The following is a 23924-nucleotide window of genomic DNA, read 5'->3' as shown; positions in this document are numbered from 1 at the left end:
ACCAAAATCAGCCCTTGGAATTTCCCCACTTGAAACCTTTCAATGATTTCCCACTGCATTTGAGAAAAAGTCCTTGTCTCCTGGCAGGGCATACCAAGGTCTCTAAGGGCCTGCCCTGGCTCCCACCCTCCTGCCCAGCACTATCTGCCACTACTGCTTTCCTGATTACTACTTTTCACGGAGTCCTATCAAACTACCACACTTCACTACACATAAGGAATTATTTCCTACCACTGTGTCTTTACTTCCCATGTAGTTCGTTCTGTCTGGAATATTCTTCCCTCACCTTCATCAGGTTGACTCAATCATTTTCTAGGAAGTACCACCTCTTCCAGGAGAGCTAAGTAACCCTGCTTCGTGTTCCCTGAGCATAATATGAAGATCCAGTCATTTTACTGAACAGCTGCTATTTTGTCAGGCACCACTCTAGGCATTGAGGGTATAAGCAATGTACAAAACAGAAGTCCCTGCTCTTACAGAGCTTATAGTACAGCATGGGGAGACCAAGAGTATATAAGAAATGCCAGTTAGGTATTGCTAAATAAGAAAAATACAAGCAGGTTAAGAGAATCGTGGGGGCGGGGGGCGCCTGGGTGGCTCAGTCGGTTAAGCATCTGCCTTCAGCTCGGGTCACGATCCCAGGGTCCTGGGATCGAGCCCAGCATCCTGCTCCCTGCTCAGCAGGAAGCCTACCTCCCCCTCTCCCACTCCCCCTGCTTGTGTTCCCTTGTTCGCTGTGTCTCTGTCAAATAAATAAATAAAATCTTGAAAAAAAAAAAAAGAGAGAATTGTACGGGACAGAGCTGTGCTATTTGAGATCAGCTGGTCAGGGAGGTATCCCCAAGGGAGAGAGCCACAGAGCTAACCTGGTGCATTCCAAAGAGGGACAACAGTTCAGAGGCCTGAGGTGGGAGCGTGCTTGATGGGTTTCGGGAACAGCATGGAAGGTTTTTTTGTTTTGTAAGTAAACTTGAGTTCTTACAAACTGGCTCCTATGTGGAGAATAAACTATAGGGGGCAAGGGTAGATTCGGGGAGACCAAACAGGAGGGAGACATGATGAAGGCTTGAACTAAAGTGAATGGTGTAAGGAACAGTCAGATTCTCTCTGTGTTTTTGCAAGTACTACTGAAAGAAAAAAAAAAAACCCAAAAGACTAGATGTGGGGTATGGGAGAAAGAAATCAGGGATGACTCTGAGGTTTTTTTCCCCAAGCAACTGGAAAAAAGGAGCGATGGAAAGCTTGCAGAGGAGATGTGACAGTAGAGGAGGGGCCGGGGAAAGGTAAGGGAGGCGATCAGAAGTTTGGTTTTGAACACATTAGGTTTAAACATCCAGGTGGAGATGTCAGGTAGGCATTTGGAAATACTAGGCTGGAATTTCGGGGCAGATAAGAGCTGGAGGTGTAAGTTCGGCAGGTATTGGAATACAGAAAGCATGCAGAGCCCCACGACTGGATAAAAGTATCGAAGGGGCGAGGACAGAAGAGAAGGGGTCTGAAGACCAAATCCTGCAGTAACTTTATTATTAGAGGTTGGGAACATGAAGAGGATCCAGCAAAGGAAATATGTCTCAAGAGTAGCCCAGGTGGCAAGCTTCTTGAGAGTAGACACTACTTTTTTGTCTTTTTGTCTCCAGCTTCTGACCCAGTGCCTCTTGGTTTGTAGTAAGTATTCAGTAAATAAATTAAAGTGTCCTTTGAAACCCAGCTAGAATCCAGAATTATTTCCTAGAAGTTCCTCTGGTAAAATATAAGGGCCCAATAATTGAAATATGACCGGCCCAATGAGGACATCTTTCCAACCCCCTGCAGCACACACTGAATTTATTTTGAAATAGCACACCACTCCTACACAAGCCATGAAAAGACAAGGCACAGATGAAGGCTTTAAAAGAAAGAGTCCATTGATTAGAAAAGCAAACACTATGATGTTTAAAGCCCAAGAATCGGGAACAGAGATCTTTCACCTTCTGTTATTTCACAAAGTAAATAAACATGAAACACATAAGAGATTGCTCAGATTTTCGTGTTAGCCCATTATTACCATAAACATCTACAATAGAGAAGCTAGACTTCCAGCTCCACACATCAGTAGAAAACAATAAAAAAGGATGATCAAGCACATGTAAGAAATTATAAAACTCTTAATTAAGTACATCTCCCTTTTGCCCTCTAAACATTTTATTCTGTTCATCATAAAAAATTGAAATGATTCAGGTAACTGGAGCCTGTATTTTATTCTGAGGTAGAAAAATTGAATATGTAAATTTCTAGATCATCTTTAAAGTCTCCTGTTGCTAAAACGACTAATCACATGGAAACAGATGTGTGTGAGTAATCCAACTGACTCACAAAATAACTGTGCTACCATAAAGGACATTCAACTGATCATAATGGCTTTCTATTCATGCCCTCAAAAGACATATTGGTTAACTTTTCTTATGTCTAAGTTGAGTAGAGGTATTACATGTTTAATGACACAAGACAGGAAAATAGAAGAAGGAAAAGCTCAGGGAACCTAACAACTGGAAAAGGATGTTGTAGAAGTTAGAATTTATAGGAAAATCAAGTTAAGTACTGACTTAAAAAAAACCCCATGGTCAAATGAAAAGGAATGTTTCCTCCAAAACAAATGGATGCCTCCATCCTACCTGGAAACCAAAGCTCAAATGTGGTTCTGTATGAAACACTGAATTATCCAGAGTCAAATTTTCACCTTGTACTAACTACACACTTGGCTAATCACTGTTCATTGGTATGTTAGGGAGAGATTATGCATATAATTCGGAAGACAATTAAAAAGATATTAGGTATAGTAAACACCCTGTTTATATATCAGTATTCTTAATTCATAATAAATGTATTTTAATACAAAATCCTCTATGTTTATTCAACATTCTATCTTGAGATCAGCATGAATGCTATTATAGCTCTTTTTTAAGTGCCTAACACAGTTCCTGACATATCACAATGGCTCAAAAAATATTTGCTGAGTACATTGATCATTCTACCAGAGGACTTACTAGGAAAACAAAAGAAAACAAAACAAGGGATGCCTTGGTGACTCAGTTGGTTAAGCGTCCAACTCCTGATTTTGTCTCAGGTCATGATCTCAGGGTTGTGAGATCGAGTCCCCCGCCCCCCCAACAGGCTCTGCACTCAGGGCTGGGGGGGTGGTTTCTGCTTGAGATTCTCTCTCTCCCTTGTCCTCTGCCCCTCTCTTGCTTGCATATGCTCTCTCTCTCTCTATCAATCCATCTTAAAATAAAAATAAATTTAAAACAAACAAACAAAACCAAACAGACAAAAAACTATTAGGGAACAGGTATTACAGTGGATATATGTCAGCTTTGGCTATCCAGCATCTGAATGCCCTTCTGAATTGGGGGAAACCCAAGATAGACAAGAAGGAGGAACTACTTTCCACTAGAGAAGCTAAAGAGAAGTAAATGTTCTCTTTCTTCTTTCCCTGAAAGCCAGAACACAGAAAGGTAACAAACCTACCTAACCACAACTGTAAATACAAAGACACGAGGTCTAACAAGCTTATTCAGAGCAGATATAGAAGAATCAAGAATTCGAAGGCATGGCTATAAATGTCGTGGGGTGGGGCAGGAGGCAATGAAGTCTAGCAGTGTGTGATGACTGGCTGGTGAGCAGTGTCAGAAGCATACTGTCTGTAGAGTGAGATACAGAAATCTTGGCTGTGCCCGGCTTTCCATCAATCCTGCCCAAGCCCAATTCTCTAATCTTCTTGTCAATTCTGTGGGCCACACAGTATTCATTATTCTTTTACTCACTTCTTACCTTACTTAAGTTGGTCAGAGTTGGTTTTTGTTGTATGAACTAAGAAATCAGCAGCAGGGAGATCATCAGCCAGAGCCCCTCAGATAATTACAGGCAATTTGAAATTGGTTTCTGGCCTAGTAGGGCCCAGTGAGTGTCGTATTAGTGTTCATGGAAGAGATTCTGCAAAGGTCTTAACAAGGAGCAGTGAAAAAACTGTTGACCACTTGTGGTCCCATGGAAAGCTCCAGGTGAGCCATGAATAAACCAATGTGAAGGGCAGGAAGAAGGCAAGACTATGAAGTAAAGCATCTGCTATTCTAAAGGCACAAGACAGCCTAAATCAAGAGAATATTAAGGTTGAATACCTATGAACTAGGCTCAAAGCACAGACTGAAACCCAGGTACTTTTAAGAAAAGGCTCTTTTCTCTCTTACAACAATAAAGCTGAGGTAGCTATAAAAACAATGCACAGTTTGATGCTCCAGATTGCTGAATTACAGATCAGTTAAATTTGTATCCATATTGGGACGATTATGTGAAAGTTGAAGCACTGGCTGGAAAGAGAGCAGGGTGGGGGGAGAATGAATTGGAGTGGAGGTTTACATACAGGAAGACGCTGAGGGATGGGAACATCCCGAATCCCTAATCCTCACGTAGGCCCTCTTGTGAGCAGTTTGAATGAGAGTGTTCCTCTCTTGCTTAAGGAGGCAGTAAAATCCCCCTGACTGAGGGAATTAGCTTGCAAGAGTAAATGAATTCCCACCTGCCTCATCCTTCCACATATACACTCCGCTCTCCTACCATCAGATCACGGCATGCTCTGTGGGGTTGACTACAAACACATCAAAAGAATTATAAGAGTTTGGTTATATGGACAAAAATATAGGAAATTAGTAAAGGAACAGATTCTGAGCATGCTGATCAAGAAAGGAGAAGCAATTTTAGATTTCGCTGATGTTGTTGATATCGGTACATTACCAGAGATTCTGAGTTCAAACAGCTAGCTTCGGTAGCTGGGAGTGGTTCTAAATTTTCATCTAGTTGGATGATTAGAAATTGGACTCATGGTGGTCTAGGCTAAAGGAAGCTGAGATGCCATGAATTTGGGGGATAATGTAGAAGGAGAAAATAAAACACTTCAGGACACAGGAATCATGGAAATTATTGTCACCCATGACCTCTTACCCATTCTCCACCCATGAACCCTAAAAGGACCCAGAAGACACTTCTTTTTCCAAGGCCTTGAAAAATACATTACTGAGTAGAACACTCACATCTTTGAAATATATTTTATAGGCCAGGAAGATACTGAAATCAGTTTGCCCACTTCAATTTCAAGAAGAATGGAAGAGACTAAGCAGTGACATTTAACCACTAGTGAGTGGTAAAGTAGGCATCATTACATAAACAGGCAGCAAGGCCAGAGTGGTAATTAAAATAGCTTGAATCTTTTACAGTAGCTAATTGGTCACAGTCTTTAGGATTAGAATAAATAGTTTATCTCATTTCATGGAGAAAGAAGTGTTTTCATTTGTAAAAGGACTACATTAGGATAGGTGAGAATAATTTTTTTATATATACAACTATGGGGAAAAGGTATACGCATAGATGTTGGATAGTCAAAGTGGCAGACTACAAGAGATGCTCTTTTTGCTGAATTGTTCCTATTTGGGGAAATGTCCCAAGACAGGGGAAGATTCTACCTTCCTCTCCCTATCTCTCTGAAGACAATATGTGAGCATATACCCTCAACATAGCCAATCAATTGGTCACAGATTTCTGACCCTTGGGGAATGAGGCAAAGGTCAGTGAGCGATCATTTTCAGCACAGCCCGTGGTACAGCTACAAGCATCCGGGGTGAAAGCCTGGCCTTGTGGTGTCTAGGGAGGACAGTGTCAGCAGAGACACATGGGGCCAACTACAAGGTGAAACCTTGGCTGTCCTTGCTGCCCCCGGTTCCTGTCTACATCTGGTTACTCAGCTTGCCTAACAATTCTTGTAGTTTCTCAACATCCTTCTAATAAATTCCTCCTATGACTGAAGATGATTTCTGTGACCTGCATTTAAGAACATAGACCAGTGCAGAGGCCTTTATCCACTTTAGGATAATTATGCTATCAGGACAGAAAACAACATACTCCCTGTATATATGCACTAGTCCCTGTAGCAGATGAAATTAAATAAACTGTAATGATGGACTTATGCTCAAAGCCCAAATCTTTACTTCTCCCACTAATAAGTTAGACGGAATCAAATGAAACTATAGATATTAGACTATTTTTTACCAAAACAAAACAAAACAAAATCCATGCTGCTTACCCTGGTATTTCTAGGTTGTATTAAAGGCATAGTAATATTTATTTCTCCCTACTTGGTTGTTCTTAGCTAACTTTAAAAAGCAATCTTCAAAATTCTTAATTTTTTAAATGTTTAGGCTTTATTTTTTATTTATTTTTGCTAATGAACAAAATGTATTATTTATTTATTTTTATTATGTTCAGTTAGCCACTGTATAGTACATCATTAGTTTCTGATGTGGTGTTCAATGATTCATTAGTTGCGTATAATACCCAGTGCTCATCACACACGTGCCCTCCTTAGTACCCATCACAATGTTACCCCATCTTCCCACCCCCTTCCCCTCTGAAACCCTCCGTTTGTTTCCTGGGGTCCATAGTCTTTCCTGGTTCATCTCCCTCTCTGATTTCTCCCCCTTCAGATTTCCTTCCCTTCCCCTATGGCCTTCTGTGCTATTGCTTATGTTCCACATATGAGTTTAGGCTTTAAATACTACTAACCAAATCACAAAATCTTTTTATAGAGTACTGATTAAGCCTTACAGAGGGTTAACCCCCCTCAAAGCTTGTAAATAATGGAAAAGTCTGGGGAAAATTAGGTATCTTTAGTAAGAATGAATTAGAATTGCAGAGATTTGTAACCAGAAGGACCAACTGATTTGACTCACACACACTCCTAATTTGCATCCTATTTGTCTAATGTGATTTCATATTATTTGTTAAAGTTATTAAGGAAAGCATATAACATTTTTGGTAAGTGGTTCTAGTTACCAAAACCTAGAAACCAGTTTTGGGGGGTATTTTTTTTTCCGTGTGTTTTACCTATATCATACCTGCTACATTTCCTTTACATTTATGGAGTATTAAATGTAGCTCCTTCCCAGCCGTCATGCACTGTTGGTGGGAATGTAAATTGGTGCAGTCACTGTGGAAAACCGTGTGGAGGTTCCTCAAAAAATGAAGAATAGAACTACCATATAATCCAGCTATTCCACTTTTGGGTATTTACCCAAAGAATACACAAACATTCATTTGAAAAGATGTATGCACCCCTATGTTTACTGCAGCATTATTTACAATAGCCAAGATATGGAAGCAACTCAAGTGGCCATCAATAGATGAACGGATAAAGAAGATGTGGCACACACAGACACACACACAAATACACACACGTACACACACAATGGGATATTATTCAGCCAAAAAGAAGGGGGGATGAGATTTTGCCATTTGCAACAACATGGATGGACCCAGAGGATATTATACTCAGTGAAATAAATAAGATAAAGACAAATGCCATACAATTTCACTTATATGTGGAATTTAAAAACCAAAACAAACAAGCAAAAAGCAGAATCAGACCTACAAATACAGAGAACTGGCACTTGCCAGGGAGAAGGGGGCTGGGAGATGGGCAAAATGGGTGAAGGGGAGTGGGAGATACAGGCTTCCAGCGATGGCATGACTAGAAGGCACGGCACAGGGAATATAATGAACGGTACTGTAAGAGTGGTGTGTGGTGACAGATGGAAGCTGTACTTGTGGTGAGCACAGCACAACACAGAAACTTATGGAATCACCATGTTGTACACATGAAACGACCGTGACATTGTGTGCCAACCACACTCAAATAAAAAAAATAAATGAATATAAAAAAAGGCAGTTCCTCCTCAAACCATGTATATTACCTCTTCATATACTGAAGGCAATTACAAATTCAGCCCTCAGCATTTCTCTTCATACTCAACCATCCTAATTCCTTTAGTATTTCCCCAAAGAGTCTGTTTTCTAGTCCTCTATTCTCTAAACCTAATGCCTATTTGCCAAATCTTCCAAACTGCAGAACTTAGTATATCCTGAAAGCAGATCAATGTGAAAGAAGACACCAGTTTTGGGGGTAGGTGGAGATGTGTCCCTGGAGAAGAGGCTCAAACAGGAATCAATGATATGGAGTATGGAGTGGAAGTAGTCGAATACTTACCCAAACATTCTTAATACAAGTGCAAGGCTAGAAGAAATACACTGTGGAAAATGAGATAAAATGGGTTTGCTTTGTGTTTCTTCGGTTTTTTTTTTTTGGTTTTTTTTTTTTTTTTACCTATCACCAAAGTCCTCTAAGAGGGTCCAGTAACAAATTATTAGATTTGCTCTAAAACAACAGTTCTTAAATTGCCTCAATACTTGCTAAAATGTTATTAAACCGATGAGGGGTTTTTACCTGAATGGCACTTCTTCCTGTGGAACATCCACATAGTAACGGATAAAAAATCTCTCAGAATCTTCTCGCTCACCATCGGTAACAACACTGCCATTAAGTTTGGAAACTGATGGCAATCTGTAAGTAAAAGACAAAATAAAGGCATTTTAAGACAGTGAGAATATTTAGCTTTAGAAATAAAATCATTGGTTTGAGGCCCCGTCTTAGTCTCTTGAGAGGACACGTTTGATGTAACTCTGCTCATGTACAACTACTTACATGAACTAAAGTGGTATAGAACAAAAGGACCAAAAATATCTAAAGTTTCATTTTTACATGGGACACTGACCTTTTATAATTATACCTTACCTTTCAAAATAAGATTCTAGCCAGCACTGTCCAACTTAAATATATAATACAAGCCACATATATAATTTTAAATTCTCTAATAGCCATATTTAAAAAAATAAAAATAAAACAGGTGAGATAGTTTTATTAATATATTTTATTTAATCCAATAGATCGAGGATTTAATCATTTCAACCTGCAATCAATACTAAAAAATAACTAAGAGGATATTTTACATTCTTTTTTCATATAAAGTATTCGAAGGCCAGTATATATTTTACACTTAGAGCACCTTTCAGTTCAGAATAACCATAATTCAAGTGCTCAAAAGTCACACAGGGCTAACAGCACCATAGTGGACAGCGCAGGTCTCCAAGTAGTCAGGACAAATGGGTTCTATTGTTCAGCAATTAATTTATTATCTTTACAAAAGAATTATGTAAAGAAAATAAAGCATAAGGTCTACTACAAGCCTTATTCTTTTTAGAAGAAAAGTATGCTGAAATGTATTTCTTCAGTGACATATTAGCATGTATGTCCACAACCGGAAAGCACTAAGGATCTGCTAGGTGTTAGCTAGGGCAGGAAGATCAACACCCTGTTTGAAGAACCACTCTTCTTTAGGGAACTGTAAAGCCCCTTTCAAAACTACTATGCATAGTACACAAAGAAAACGAATGAAAGCTCCATGGCCCTTTACATCTTAGCCATAATCTTATCGTTGCTGAAGGCTCAAACCTAAATCAACACTCATTTCAATGGTCTTGGGAGGCAGAGTCAGTGACACAAAAGGCTGGGGAGTCAGAGGAAGAATATAACGATGCGGTAGTCATGTTTGAGTCAATCTGTATTCAAGACGAAAACACAGATGCTGCTCTCTTAAGTTTCACACTAATGAAACAGCCCACTTTTTACATAAAATTTATACTTTACATTACCACTATGTTAACAGAGAAAATAAAGACAACTAAAATAGAACTCATTCTCTATTACACCTAATTTTTCTTCATAATCCAAAATAGGACTTCAAATATTGTAAATATTAAAAAGTATAAAAACAGAATAGATTTGTGAGGGAATGTTTCAGTGGTCTTGGCAAGCCAATTACCTTTTACATCTTTCTTACCATATTGTGTTTCTTTTCTTCTAGGATTTGAAGCTACAGAAGCAGCTCCTTCAAGCACTGTCTGTTCAAGAGACAGATAAACTTACAGTGCACTCCCCCCAATAGTGCATTGTCCCTCTAATGAAACAAGGCCCAAGAGAAGAAAGGAGAGTAATCAGGACAACAGACCTGGCTATTACCAATTTCCTCCGCTCCTCGGTGGTATATGGCTGCAGAAGAGGAATTCCTAACAATCTCACTTCTTCAAGTTTGGGAAATGAATTTAGTTTGTCAATGTCTTCCCAGGACTGCAAACCTAATTTGAGAAATATATTGTTTAAGTAAATCCATAAAAGCACACCAATAAGAAGATGAACATAAAAAAAAATTACTTCAATTAATTTCTGAAATGTTAAAGTCCTTATAATCTAGTTAGAGATCCTGAAAATTTTCTTCATCCAAGGAAAGAACAGAATACAGCTAAACACCATAAAAACTTCCCCATAGCCTCCCGTATCCCTGTGATCCCAGTGGTCAAGGAGATAGAACTTTACTTCCAGCATCCCACGAATGTACTGATTCTCCCCCCACAGGATTTGTAAAGAGGGTCTCTGGTGTTTTCAATAAGACATATGCCGTGATTACATAAAAAAGGTGATGTGGTCAACTCTTTCATCAAAGACAGACTCACAGAACAGAACTACTGATCAGAGTTGATACTGTCAGACTCAAATTTTTACCTAACAAATTCTAAAATGGGGCAAGTTCAGTAGAACCAAAAACTAAGTATTATCTTTCTTACAAACTGTCCTCATTTTGGGGACAGGGAAAACAGATTTTAAAAGTAAAACAAATAAAAACAAAAACAGAGAACCTGAACCATTGGGTAAGAAGAACATGCAACAAATTAAAACTGTTTCATGCTAAAATAAAATATTCTTCTTATAGCTGTGAGCAAATATATCATCCAAGTTGATACTTGGCACTGCCAGGAAAAGTATGCCTATAATAACGAAGCTGGTCAATTTTATAATACGTTAAATCTATTTAGGAGAAAGCAGTCCCTTCCTATTCTATCCACCTGCAGCAAGGGCAAAAGCAGAGGGGCAATATACGAGGGCTCTGGTGCATAACTATCCCAAGTCACAACTGTTCTCTTCCCCTCAGAATGGTATTTCCATCTAGGAGGAAGAACAGAGTTAGCTCAAGGGGTGTTGAGTTGTGCAATCACCAGCTTCCTTATGCAAAATAATGGTTTTTAAAACCTAATTCCTACTCTTATGACTTCTATGGCAAATTAAACTATGTTTTTTCAATTGTAGATTAGAGTTATTTTTAGTTATGAAGTTATTTTAAGAAATAGGCTGAAAGACAATGTCAAGAGAATGAGAAGAAAAGCCACAAACTGGAAGAATATATTTGCTAAACATATATCTGATAAAGGATCGTTATCCAAAATATGCAAAGAACTCTTAAAACTCAATAATAAGAAAATAAACAACCCAAATAAAAAAAACGAGCAAAAGACCTGAACTGACACCTCACCAAAGAAGATATACAAATGGGACGTAAGCATATGAAAAGATGCTCAGTGTCATATATGTCATTAGAAAATGCAAATTAAACAAGGTTCCACTACACACCTATTAGAATGGCCAAAATCCAGAACACTCACAGCACCAAATGCCGATGAAGGCGTGGAGCAAGAGAAACTCTCATTTATTGCTGGTGGGAATGCAAAATGGTGCAGCCACTTTGGAAGACATTTGGCAGTATCTTATAAGACTAAACATATTCTTACCATATGATCTAGCAATTGCACTCCTCGGCATTTACCCAAGTGAACTGAAAACTTATGTTCACACAAAACCCTGCACACGGAGGTTTACAGCAGCTTTTTTAATAATGCCAAAACTTTGAAGCAACCGAGATGTCCTTCAGTTTGTGAGTGGATAAACAAACTGTGGTGCATCCAGACAATGGGACATTACTCAGTGCTAAAAAGAAATGAGCTATCAAGCCATGAAAAGATATGGAGGAAACTTAAATGCATATTCTTAAGTGAAAGAAGCTGATCTGAAAAGGCTACATGCTGTATGATTCCAGCTATCTGACATTTTGGAAAAGGTGAAACTGTGGAGCCAGGAAAAAGATCAGTGGTTGCCAGCGATTGGGGGGTATGGGGAGATGAACAGGCAGAACACAGAAGGTTGTTAGGGCAGTGAAACTACTATGAATGATACTATAAAGGTGGAGACATGTCATTATACGTTTGTCCAAACCCACAGAATGTACAACACCAAGAGTGAACCCCCATGTAAACCGTGGACTTTGGGTGATGTGACAACGTAGGTTCGATTACAAGAGACGTATCACTTTGGTGCTGGCACGATGACAGTGGGGCGGCTGTGCATGTGAGAGCAGGGAGGACGTGGGAATGCTGTACTTCCTGACCAGTTCTGCTGTGAATTTAAAACTGTTCTAAAATATGAAGTTTATTAATTTAAAAAAATAGGCTAAAAATATGCATTCCCGTGAGACACAGAACCGGATGGCAGCAAACTGGCAATCGATCATCCATAAATACTAGAAAAGAAAAGTAAGCATTTATAAGGCATAGTAGGGTGAAATTCCTTAACCTAAATCCAGACAAAATAGTCTAGTGTGTAGTTCTTCGTACTCCTCCCACTCTGCATTTTACTGTCCAATTCATCAATTTCATCTCACTCCTTTCATAGCAGGACCTCTTCAATAGATAAAATATAAATAGCTAATAGGATGCTCTGCCACTTGATATTTATCAGAGCATTTATGAAAACAAATGCCTTAAATTTAGCTAATCAATAGGTATCTGCATATCACTCGTGAAAATGCATCCCGTAAGAAGGCAGAGCCACGACTACAAGAAATAGGCTTTCATTTATTTCATGCATAAGCTCAGATCGATTTGCACGTAGAACGAGAACAAGCCTGGACCTCACCTGACTTGTGGAGGCTGATGGATCGCAGATTAGGGAACAACCTGGCCAGTGAATCATCAGGCTCCTCAATAGCATTCAAATGATTGTTAGCCAGGACGAGAGTATCCAGTGAAGGAAACATAACTCCTAACTTTCGGATTTCAGTCCAGTCTTGGAGGTTATTGTCTGTTATATGTAGTAGCTTAAGAGAATGACAGCAAATAGAAGGACAAGACACTGTTTCATAGTCATTAAGGCACAGGAAGAGCTCCTCCAAACTGCAGAGAAAAAAGGAAATATTTCATTGTTTAAAGCAGTTAAGTTTCTACTTTGCAGCTACTTTCATTTGTTCAGTAAGTGCCTACTATGTGGGAGACTCCGGTAGGGATTGTGGAGAAAATATAAAGATGTCTTCCTAAAGCTTAAATACGGCTGGGAAGACAAAACCTAAAACACATAAAACAGCAGAGAATGATATAACCCAGGACTAAATTAATTTTGTGCTTAAATAACTAAGTGCTAAATAAAGTTTTACTAACTCCAAGTACAATAGCAGTTCATACAGGAATGGAACTGAAATTGCAGTTAGAATACTCCGGAAAGAATACATGGCCTGGAAGGAAGGGTAGACTTGCATAAGTTGCAAGGACATAAAGGAAAATCCCCTGAACAGCATGAACAAAATGTTTAGAAACAGAAATAATAACTATCATTTACTGAATTCCTACCCTGAGGCAGGCCCTGCTCCAAGTGCTTCATAGACTGTCCTGCTTTTTCTGCAAGGTAGATACAGTTATGTCCATTTTACAGACAAGGAAACAGAGCTTACTGAGTGAGGCTAATTACCTTATCAGAGGTCATATGGCAGTAAGTGGAACTGGGACTTAAAAGCTCATGCTACGCCATGCTAGATGCTGCATGTGGTGAGGAAACCAATCTCATTAGAGGGATAGTGAGAAACTTGGATGGAATAAATGGGGAGAGGCCTTGATCATTTCTGTAGTTAGACAAAGAAACTATAGTTTCATATATTTCTTTAAACTACTTCCTTTGAACACTTACGTGCATACTCTAAGCTAGATACAAACAAATCTAAGAAAGTATTTCTAAACTGACAAACAAAAACATAATTTCTTGTTTAAATTATTGAAAAGAGTTCCATTTTCCCATCAGGTCAGCGAGGCACTTAATCATCTGAGTGTTAATATATTTTATAGATACCATGATTTTTTCCTCCCAAAGAAAAGCACTGAGGCAAAATTCTCAAATCAGGTAACCAGAAGATTAAAATGGAGAAAGGGTAGGTTGATGTTGAAATGATAAGGGCTTCTCAGGGATATTTTCTAGCCAAAGGATGACAGATCCTATGTCTTGGTGCTACTCAACACTGAACAAGTCTTGCAATGAAAACGCTACTAAATGACCTTCACACCCTCGTTCTAATTACTTCGTTCTTCTGACCTCACTCTCTGTCCATTCTGCTGTTCTAGTGTTTCTGAGATGGGAGATCAGCAGTAATTCTATGTACTAACAAAGATGGCGACATTGCCCCCTCTCCATCATGCCTCTGGGCTTACTCTGGTAACTCCTGCAGTATCGTGTGGACTGTCTCCCAAGAAGCTTTGCTGTTGTTGAGGACAAGTTTGCGAACCCCAGAGAAGGACCCAGCACATGTTCTTTCTAAAACCGACAAATTCAGAGGGTTGGAACTCAGGTTTAGAAACTCCAACTGGGGAACATTTGACACAATTTTACTGACCTAGGGAGAAAAAAAGAAATGCATATCAGGCAGTAATCAGAGTTTTTAAATAGCAATCATGCTCACAAAGCTTAAGCGAGTGGGTCTCTAGGAAAGGGGCCATTCATATTAGGGAGTCCTGTGTTAGTGATGGTACCTACAGAGGGGCAAAAGTAATTTCAACAAATCTTGGCAAATAATTTAATCTTTCTATGAAATAGTGACATAATTGAAAATTAATGGTACAAAAGAAAGACGTTCCATGTTGCCTTGGGCAAGGTTTTTGATTTTGTTCTATATGATATTCTCTTTGATAAATGGAGAAAAAACAGTTCAGAGGACATTTTAGACTGCAGGTTTCTAAAGAGCTGAGACTGGGTCATGTAATTCTCTTTGAATTTCTCCTTCCTTCTGTCCTCAGTACAACATTAAGGCTAATTAAAGAAAGGTTTACTGAAGAACACATGGTAACAGCTCAAGTGTTCAAAACTGACTACATAGCCACGATCACTTAGAAACAGTTTCAGCTTGGTTAAAAGATGACCACACTTCAAAATATATATACTCAAAAACCAAAAAGCATCTGTAACTACATCAGAAAAGAGAAAACATGATCATCAATTTAACGATTTAGCTAGCACCTTCGTAGGCAAGATTTTTTTTAAAAAAGGAAGTCAGCATTACTGACCTTAACTATTTGCTCTGTATAGTACTAGCCTCTTTGATACAGATTATTTCACTCAGTTCTCAAAACAACTTGTAAGATAACTATTTTCATGTTAAATAATGAAGAAACTGACGCTCGGAAATGTTAAATAATTTGACTAAGGTCTCAGCGACACAAAAACCAAATCTAGGATTTAAAAATCAGAGCCACTACATCAAAAACTAATAACATAATAAAAAATAAATAAAAATCAGACCATTGTTCTTCCAGCATACCACCACTAGTAAATTATAAATATACCCCGAAAAAAAAAAAAAGAACGAGCTTAAACAAGTAGGAAGTAAATGTTAGAAGCCCAGTAAATGGATTAAGCATCAATGTGGTAACTAAACTTTATGAGAAAAGAAGTACAACAGAATAGTTAGGATTGGTTTCACAGTCAAAAAACCTGGGTTCAAACCAGGTTCCAACACTTCCTAGCTGTGTGGTCTGATGGGTTATTTCACCTTCCCAGGTCTCAGTGTTCTCATTTGTAATACAGAGAAAACAGGACCCATCTGTTTCCCAGGACTGTGGATTGGATTAAATGAGATACACGTGTAAAGCACTTAACACAGTGATTGGTACACCTTTTAGAAATTTATTTCCTTACCTATTCCCTAATAGGATATAAACTCTATGAAAGCAGGGATAGTACTTACCTAGTTCACTACTGCATAGTAGGCGCTTAATGTTTGCTGAATAAATTAATGGCACAAAATCATTCAGTAAATGTAACTAACAAAGTAAGTATAGTATGAACCAACATGTCAACCCTAGTTATATGTTATATCGTATTTATTTTTATTTTAATATGTCCTATTTAAAATCATTGGTATGGGGCGCCTGGGTGGCTCAGTCTGTTGAGTAGCTGCCTTTGGCCTGGGTCATGATCTCGGGGTCCTGGGATTGAGTCCCACATCAGGCTCTCTGCTCAGCAGGAAGTTGGCTTCTCCCTCTCACTCTCTCTCTCTCTCAAATAAATAAATAAAATCTTTTAAAAAATAAAATAAAATCCTTGGTATAATTTCAAAAATACACGAATTCCCAGGTTCTACCATAAACTACTAAATCAGGAGCTTCAAAGATTAGCTAAGCTTCATGGTTGGGACCTGGATTCGGTTTCTTGTCGGAGCTCCATAGGTTATGCCAAAAAGGCAGCCAGCGTTGAGAACTACAGGTGGAAAGAAAAAGTAATGTGCACTTCACCTCAGGTTTGTGTGGACCACACAGGTCAGGAGCTCTAAAATCACTGCGAAGTGGACTAATTCCAAGAAGGTTCAGAGTAGGTCAGAGGGGCCGGTCCTCGTACTAGTTCAGCTATGCCACATACTAACCTTGTGAAGTGGGACCATTTTTATCTTCATTTTGCAAATGAAGAAATGAGCTATTTTTTTAGAGAAAAACACGTTAGGCTTCAGTTTAAAATGGAAGTAATTTATACCAGTCTGCGCATATTCTCTTGCCTGATCCCTGTAGTGATCAAATGGTACCAAGCATTTGTGTGATGTACGGCCAGCGTTTGGAGTGGAGTCTGTGGCTACAACACAGCTAACTGGTCCACACACTGATCAGTCCTCTACTGCCTAAATACCAGTGCTGTGAAGGGCTCCCACACAGGGATGACGGCCGCCTGGCTTCAACTCTTTTAAGGGCAAAAGAAGATGGAGAGGAATTGCACTCCAAGTACAGCATGAAGAATAACCAATTATCATATAACCCCAGTTAAATAAAAACAAAACATAAACCTCTTGCTAACCACCGTTCCTCGTATTTTATTTTTATAATAAAAAGAAAAAATATCCCCAAATGGATAATTTAAAGGTTTTTGAAGGAATTCTCCCAGAAATTATGTGATAAAATCTTCATATTTTGCATCTATGCTGCTGTCCCGTGATAATAAACATTTAGAATAATGACTCATTAGCTTTGGAATAGTCTAAAAAATTGCAACTGGACTACAGTATAATAGTTCAAACAGGAAAAAATAATGTATTTTAGAAATAAATACATTCTTTAAGAGGCAAAAGTTAAAAAGGATTTGGGGGTAACCTTAAATTAACGATAAGATTTTAGAAAGTATATTAATTACACAGGGAAATTTACTAAAAAAAATGTCCTAACAGGAAAGTCTGCCAAACAAACATTCAAGAAGTCTCTGGGACAGTACACGGACTTACCTTTCTTAAATTCTAAAAATCAATAAGAAAAAGACCCGTCTAGCTACAGGGATACGGTTGACCCTTAAACAATGCAGAGGTTAGGGGGCACCAACACCCTACAAAGCTGAAAATCATCAGGTAAATTTTGACTCCTCCAAAACTTAATTACTAACAGCATACTGTGGACAGGAAGCCTTACAGATAACATAAACAGTTGATTAACAGTTTGTATTTTGCATGTATTATAGACTGTATTCTTACAATAAAGTGAGCTAGAGAAAAATTTTTGTTTTGCTTTTGTTTTGTTTTAGTAACGTGTTTTATTTTGTTTTCATATAGAGAAATATAAAGAAAACTAAAAAACACTATAAATTCAACAGCCCCCCACTATCCTCAGTGATGTCAAAACAAAACAATAACAAAATGTTCACAGTTATGATATTTGAACAGAACAAATGAAATTTTTGTGATTCTTCCCAGAAAAAAAATGTATGCATATTCCAACATATACACTTACATCTCTAGATATTTTAGAATTTTACACAAAAGAGACCCTCTTGGGGCACCTGGGTGGCTCAGTTGGTTAAGTGTACGACTCTTGATTTCAGCTCAGGTCATGATCTCAGGGTTGTGGAATTGAGCTGTGTTGGGCTCTGTGCTGGGCGTGGAGCCTACTTGGTACTCTGTCTCTCCCTCTGCCCCTCCTTGCCCTCTCTCTCTTTTTCCCCATCTCAAAAAAAAAAAAAAAAAAAAAAAAAGAGAGCAAGCCTCTTTTACACCAAACCTTTTTTTTTATGTTTCAAGTTTTAATTTAAATTTGAATTAGTTAATAGATAGTGTAATATTGGTTTCAGGAGTAGAATTTAGTGATTCATCACTTACATATAACACCCAATGCTCATCACAAGTGCCCTCCTTAATTCCCATCACCCATTTAGCCCCTCCCCCACCCACCTAGAGAAAATATTATTAAGAACACCATAAGGAAGAGGAAATTTATTTACAGTACTGTCCTGTAAGAAGTCTGCATGCAAACAAACCCATGCAGTTCAAACCTGTGTTGTTCATGTGCAAAAACATGGAGATGAACTTACATGACCTTCTAGGTCTCCACAATTCTATGATTTAATTGAGGACCCTCTAACTCTGGTTTCTAAAATTGAAGAAACTAAAGTTTTAAGAAAAATGGGGAAAGGGTTGTAAGATAACCATCTGTAACTTACACCCAAGCTATTCTCTGCCTCACCTGAGGGGCTAATTCCTCTCTCCTCTCAACTACTTGGTTTAATTTCTTTTATAAAATGGTTTTGATAAGGAAGGGAGGAAAAAGGAGATGCCCTGAGAAAGGTGAGACGAAAATTACTTAGCTAAAATTCAAGAGCTAAAAAATGCATCTTTTTTCACACGTGGATGCCCAATTTTAGAAGGATGGAGACAGATCTTTGCCTCCCTCCACAGTATTAACACCTCTCAGTGGTATTTATCTTTATCTCTGGATATCCAGCAGCCAGTAGTTTAAACTACAAAAGAGGTTACTTATAACATTAGTGACCACTCAAAAGACTCAAAGAACAAACTATATTATTTTTGTCCCACATCGCTCTCTCAAATACAGGCCAAAATAAACTTACTTAATGGCCAGGGACAAATTATCTTTTTGGTAATCAGGTATACGGGTTGCAGTGGGGTTGAAATGTAATGCCTTAAAACTGTGACCTATGAGGCATTGGTAGCCTGGCAAAGAGTTTAATCAATCCTAAAAATCAATATGCTTCTGCTGTCAGTACTTCTCCCACCTCTCTGTGCTCTGATAGATATTCTAGAAGATTGGAATCAACTACAATTAAAGCAAAGACAAAAAATAAAGGAATGATGAAAACAAAAATAAATTGGAAGATAGAAGCCTGAAGGGTAGAGCAGCGAAGACTTATTTGAAAACTGCCTGGAAACAGACTATAGAGCACATGTAAGAAGATACAAACTGAGCACAATGGAACATAGGGACCTCTGTCCATATATGTCCATGTGGCCTGGAAAATATTTAGCGTAGACCTTTGTCTAAGCAGAGAATAGGCTGAACTGCCTAGTGTTAACTTTGTGTTCTGATCCATATTGACATAGATTGTTCTTCGGAGGCAGCAGCTATAACACTGAAACTGTCGGCAGTTGGCAAAAGCCTAGCTTATGTACATGGTCAGAGCACAAAGCACAAAACCTTTCTGAAATTTTACACTCCCAAAGAAACACATTTAAGGGAATCAGCCTACGAACATAGGTGAAAAGATGCAGAGGAAGATGTGGTCTGACTTGTCGCCCATGCAGGTTAAAAACTCTCACCAGACGTTCAGCAGCAGACTACTGTGGGAATCAGGCAGGAGGATGAACAAGGCAGTTCTTTTGGCATCTGTGCAGTGTGGACGGAGCACGCACATCACTTAAGCATCTCAAAGGACCAAGAAGGCACGGATTGTAATTTGTGGCACAGTGAACTAGACCCGTTGTTTAGATAAATGAATTAATAAATAAACACATGTACAGAGACTATTTCTTGGAAGAGCCCAGTAAATCTGCATATATTAACAAGTCACTTAAAAATCAAACAACATGCATCTCAAAGAATTTGGTAAACATCTCAATAAAAATAGGAAATATAACCAGAAGCACAGTTATCAGATTAAGCTAGACTATGAAATAGATAAATGTAAGAAAAGCTGAAGAAAACTAGGTTATAAAGAGATTTTTCTCAAACAAAAAAGCTGTCTTAGAATTTGTATAGCATTTAATATCTACAAAGCACCTCCATGATTAATTTTATCTGCAGCCCTGTCTTAGGGTTGAGCAAAGTGAAGCACTAAAGGATTAAGTGAGTTTCTTAAGATCATAGGAAAAGTTGAAGCAAGTCGTCTTGATCAATCCTTAAGATGCAATCATTTGTTCATTAATGCATTCAACAAACATTTGAGTACCTAGTATGACACTCTGGGTGCTGATGGTAATAAAGACAAAAATCTCTACTTTGAATAAACTCACAGTCTAGTAGAAAAACTGTCAAGTAAGCAAGAGATTGCATCACACTGTGATAAGTGATAGCATTTATCACAGCATCATGATATAGGCACTGGGATAATCTGCCTCTGCCTGAGCGAGAGCCAGGGAAAGTTTCATAGAGGAATAGCGACTTGGACCAAGTCTTGAAAGATACATAGGAGGAGATCAGGTAGACAAGGAAAAAGAGCAGTCGATTCAGAATGAATAAAAGCAAGGAAGCTTTTCATGTCAAGAGTTTATCATGAGCTGCAAGAAAAAGCATACAGCTAAAGATGGAGATAAAGCTCTAAAAGTAGGCAAGAGCCATATGGTGGAAGGCTACATTTAGAGAGTTCAGGCCTTAGTTTCTTGGCAGTGAAAAGCAACTACAGGACTTTAAGAAAGAGTGTCATAATCTTATTTCATTGATTAAAAGGAGTCTGGTCGCACTATAGAAGATAGCTTACGGGAAGCAGAATAAAACCAGAGTCAGGAAAATCCATCAGGAAGCTTTCTCAAGAAAGAAGATCCTAAATTAAGGCAGGGGAATGAATCAAGGAGAAAGAACTATTTTTCCCTGATTCATAAGCATAGCTTCCATGAGGTAATGTTATCATCAGGTAGGCAATGTTACATATAATAATAAGAAAGAATATTGTAATACTTTTATTTGTGTACCTGGTGTGCCTTACTCTGAGGTCAAAAGACATCAGTTATGCCAAAACAACTAGGAGACTTCATAAAATAAGGAAAAGTTCTAAAATATTTGGGTGAATTTCAGTACCAAAAATAAATATTTTTGTAATCTGAGTTTTGAGCTCAAGCAATTTTTATGTCAATTTAGAGCACTAAATGCTGAAGTGGTGGTACAGAATGAACACAGGATGTGCACACTAGTGAGACAGTAAAAAGCCCAATGTATTGTTAGCAGCCTAAATCTCTGTGGTCTTATTAACCTCTTGATACCTGGAAAAAAGCTCCCCAGTGCTTTCCATATTAATGAAAAACAAATTAGCAATAGCAATGTTAACTGAAAAAATCACCACAGAACAGCTGAAGCAGTCAGTTATTTATCTTGAGACACAGAAACGAGAATCTCAAGTGAGAACCAGAATTCAGCAGAAGTCGCCAAAATGCAGGAATATAAAAACTACCTCATGCCAGTCTTCGAGTTTGTTGTCAGAAAGATCTAGTTCCGACACATGAGCACAGAAGGCAGCAATTTCTTTTTCATCTCCTGCACATGTTATTCCACAGCTGTTCAACACGAGCACACTTGGGAGGTTGAGGCGATCTGAATCATGGGGGAAACACAACACTTTTTAAATCAGCCTAATTCTTGTCTAACATATATTCAGCCCCCAGGAATCAAAATCAAATAGTTGGAAATTACACAAGGACCTGAGGAAAAAACAAGAGAATATGTTGGAGTCCAAGGGTACTGAATTCTAAGGGGAAACAGCCAAATATGGCCCAGAAGGAGATTAAAAATACTGGACCAGTACCACCAAAAAAGTCTTGGAGGCTTTACCTCTGGCAGGATGGTTGATCTCAACTACCAACAATACAACTATGATCCTTGCTGTCATCTCATCATCTGAACACTAGAACATGTGACTCATCTGGACTCCCACTGTCTTCTAATTGGCCTCAATTTTTTCTTTTTTTAAAATTAGTTCAAAAGTATCATTCTGGAGAGCTCTCTTTTTGTCTGATGTATATTTCCACCTATTGCTGCCCTTGAAAATCATCTCAAACCATTAGATGGTCTACTATGAAACCACTTCTGTTCCTCAAATTCCTATCATTGAAGAAATCTTCCTTGCTTAAGTGGATCCATTTAAAAATCTAGGTCTCTTTCTTGTCTATCAATCATTTCTATTTCATATCCACATAGAATGTGTCCCTTATGAAAATCAGACTTTTAAAAATACATAATTGTAGTGGGAGAAACTGTTTCAGAGTCTTAAACTATTTAATGAATTTGGTCAAACTGGCGTAAACTACTGCCTGATTCAAAAACACATGTGTCAATAACCACGTTTGTCCTCTTAGAAAGGATAGACATGAGAATTCAACCACTTTTTCCCTCTTTGGTATAAAATAAGGACTCAGGAAATATTTTATTCATGCAGGCCTCAAATTACATAATTTTTCAACTCAGTACTTTTCTCTATCAAATTTTTCAGAATGGGAATGGATCCTGAAAAAAAAAATGACCAAGTAAGAAATCTACCTCTTTCTGCCATTCCAGTTTATATGGAGTGGTAAGACCAGTTGTATCAAGGAACACAAGAACTAAAACACTGTTCCATCCTGATCTCCCATACTCACAAAGAACTACTTCTAAGAACTATTAAATACAAATGAGGCTAAGATGTAAGTGAGAGACACACCTTGCACATTTCTCCATGTTGTAGATCTCTCTCACACCATAACCTTTCTCCTAGAATGTCTAGATCTCCCCTCTGACCAAGTTCTATATTCTTAAAGGGTTAGTTTGAGTCTCATAGCTTTGAATCCTTTCCTGATCATACTAATTAACTCCTAAATTTTTGTGCCAATCATTTGGTTCAACATAAGCTGCCTTGTGTTATATGTCTGTAAATGTGAATATCTTGTAATCCAGTCAGGCTGTAAGGTTTTTGAGGACACAGACCAGTCTTGTACTGTCTTGCATCCTCTAAGTTCCTCGACAGAACACGTATTTGAAACCTTACCACTCAAATATTGTGTCCTGTGCAACTAAGATGCCTTCTGGCCAGTCAGGAGGAAAAGAAATCCTTTTGTGTTTCAAAAAATTTAAGTCATGACAAGGGAGACTATGCAATTCTAATTCCGAAATAAAGGAAATAATCTGCAAACAAGACAATATTCTGGTTTGAGGTCCTAAGTACTAAGTTCCAGTAAGTAAATGTTTTAAGTCACATCTTTCTTACCTTTCATAGGAGAGCCCTGAGGTGTGGCTGGGACATGGACTCCCATCCCAGGACCACGACGGTAAGGGAAATTTTCAGGACTATATTTTTCACATAATACTTGCATGAAACTCCTTCCACTAGGCTGATCCATCTTCCTTTCCTAAAATTCTAGAAGAAACCAAATCAAAGTTATTTATTTGTCATATAAGAAAATTTTATTGCTAACCCATTATTTATAAGACACTAGCCCAGGCCTTGCAGACATATAAGACATGGTCACTGTCCTCGGGAATTTACACTGTGGTGAGACCTTATGATTTAGGGGAGCTATATATGCAGAAAAATGACAGCAATGCAGTTCAGCATATAATAATTTTACAATACAGATTAACAGTGCCACAAGATGTAGATGAGGAGACAATCATTTCCAGTCAAGGGTAACAGGAAGACTTTTTGCTGGTATATAGGGTTTATGTGGTAAGTAAGAGGAAAAAGGACCAAAAAAAAAAAAAAAAGTGCAGACTCAACATCAGACTAAAGAGTTTGTATGAATCCTTTGATATTTATCCCTCAAAATCCATTCTCCTCTTCTTCCATAGTAAAAGAATTTTTTTTAAGTAGGCTCCACACCCAGCATGGAGCCCAATGCAGGGCTTGAACTCACAACCCTGAG

General features: G+C 38.3%; 1 protein-coding gene across 2 annotated transcripts in view; it reads right to left on the bottom strand.

Moving 5' to 3' along the window:
• LOC113914199 (tubulin-specific chaperone cofactor E-like protein) overlaps nucleotides 1–23924 on the bottom strand; it is a 177291-nt gene that overhangs the window by 115684 nt on the left and 37683 nt on the right. For both annotated transcript variants that reach the window (XM_035722684.1, XM_027580938.1), the window contains 6 exons: nucleotides 23270–23419; nucleotides 21485–21624; nucleotides 14275–14456; nucleotides 12719–12975; nucleotides 9927–10053; nucleotides 8306–8422 (listed from right to left, as the gene is read on the bottom strand). In XM_035722684.1, the coding sequence (XP_035578577.1) occupies nucleotides 8306–8422; nucleotides 9927–10053; nucleotides 12719–12975; nucleotides 14275–14456; nucleotides 21485–21624; nucleotides 23270–23402 (956 nt within the window). In that variant the 5' untranslated portion in view covers nucleotides 23403–23419. The remainder of the gene's footprint in view (nucleotides 1–8305; nucleotides 8423–9926; nucleotides 10054–12718; nucleotides 12976–14274; nucleotides 14457–21484; nucleotides 21625–23269; nucleotides 23420–23924) is intronic.

The sequence above is a fragment of the Zalophus californianus genome, chromosome 11 (genome assembly GCF_009762305.2).
Source record: "Zalophus californianus isolate mZalCal1 chromosome 11, mZalCal1.pri.v2, whole genome shotgun sequence".
NCBI lineage: Eukaryota > Metazoa > Chordata > Mammalia > Carnivora > Otariidae > Zalophus > Zalophus californianus.
Note: the sequence above shows the minus strand (reverse complement) of the source record. Positions and strands in the feature narration are given on the sequence as shown.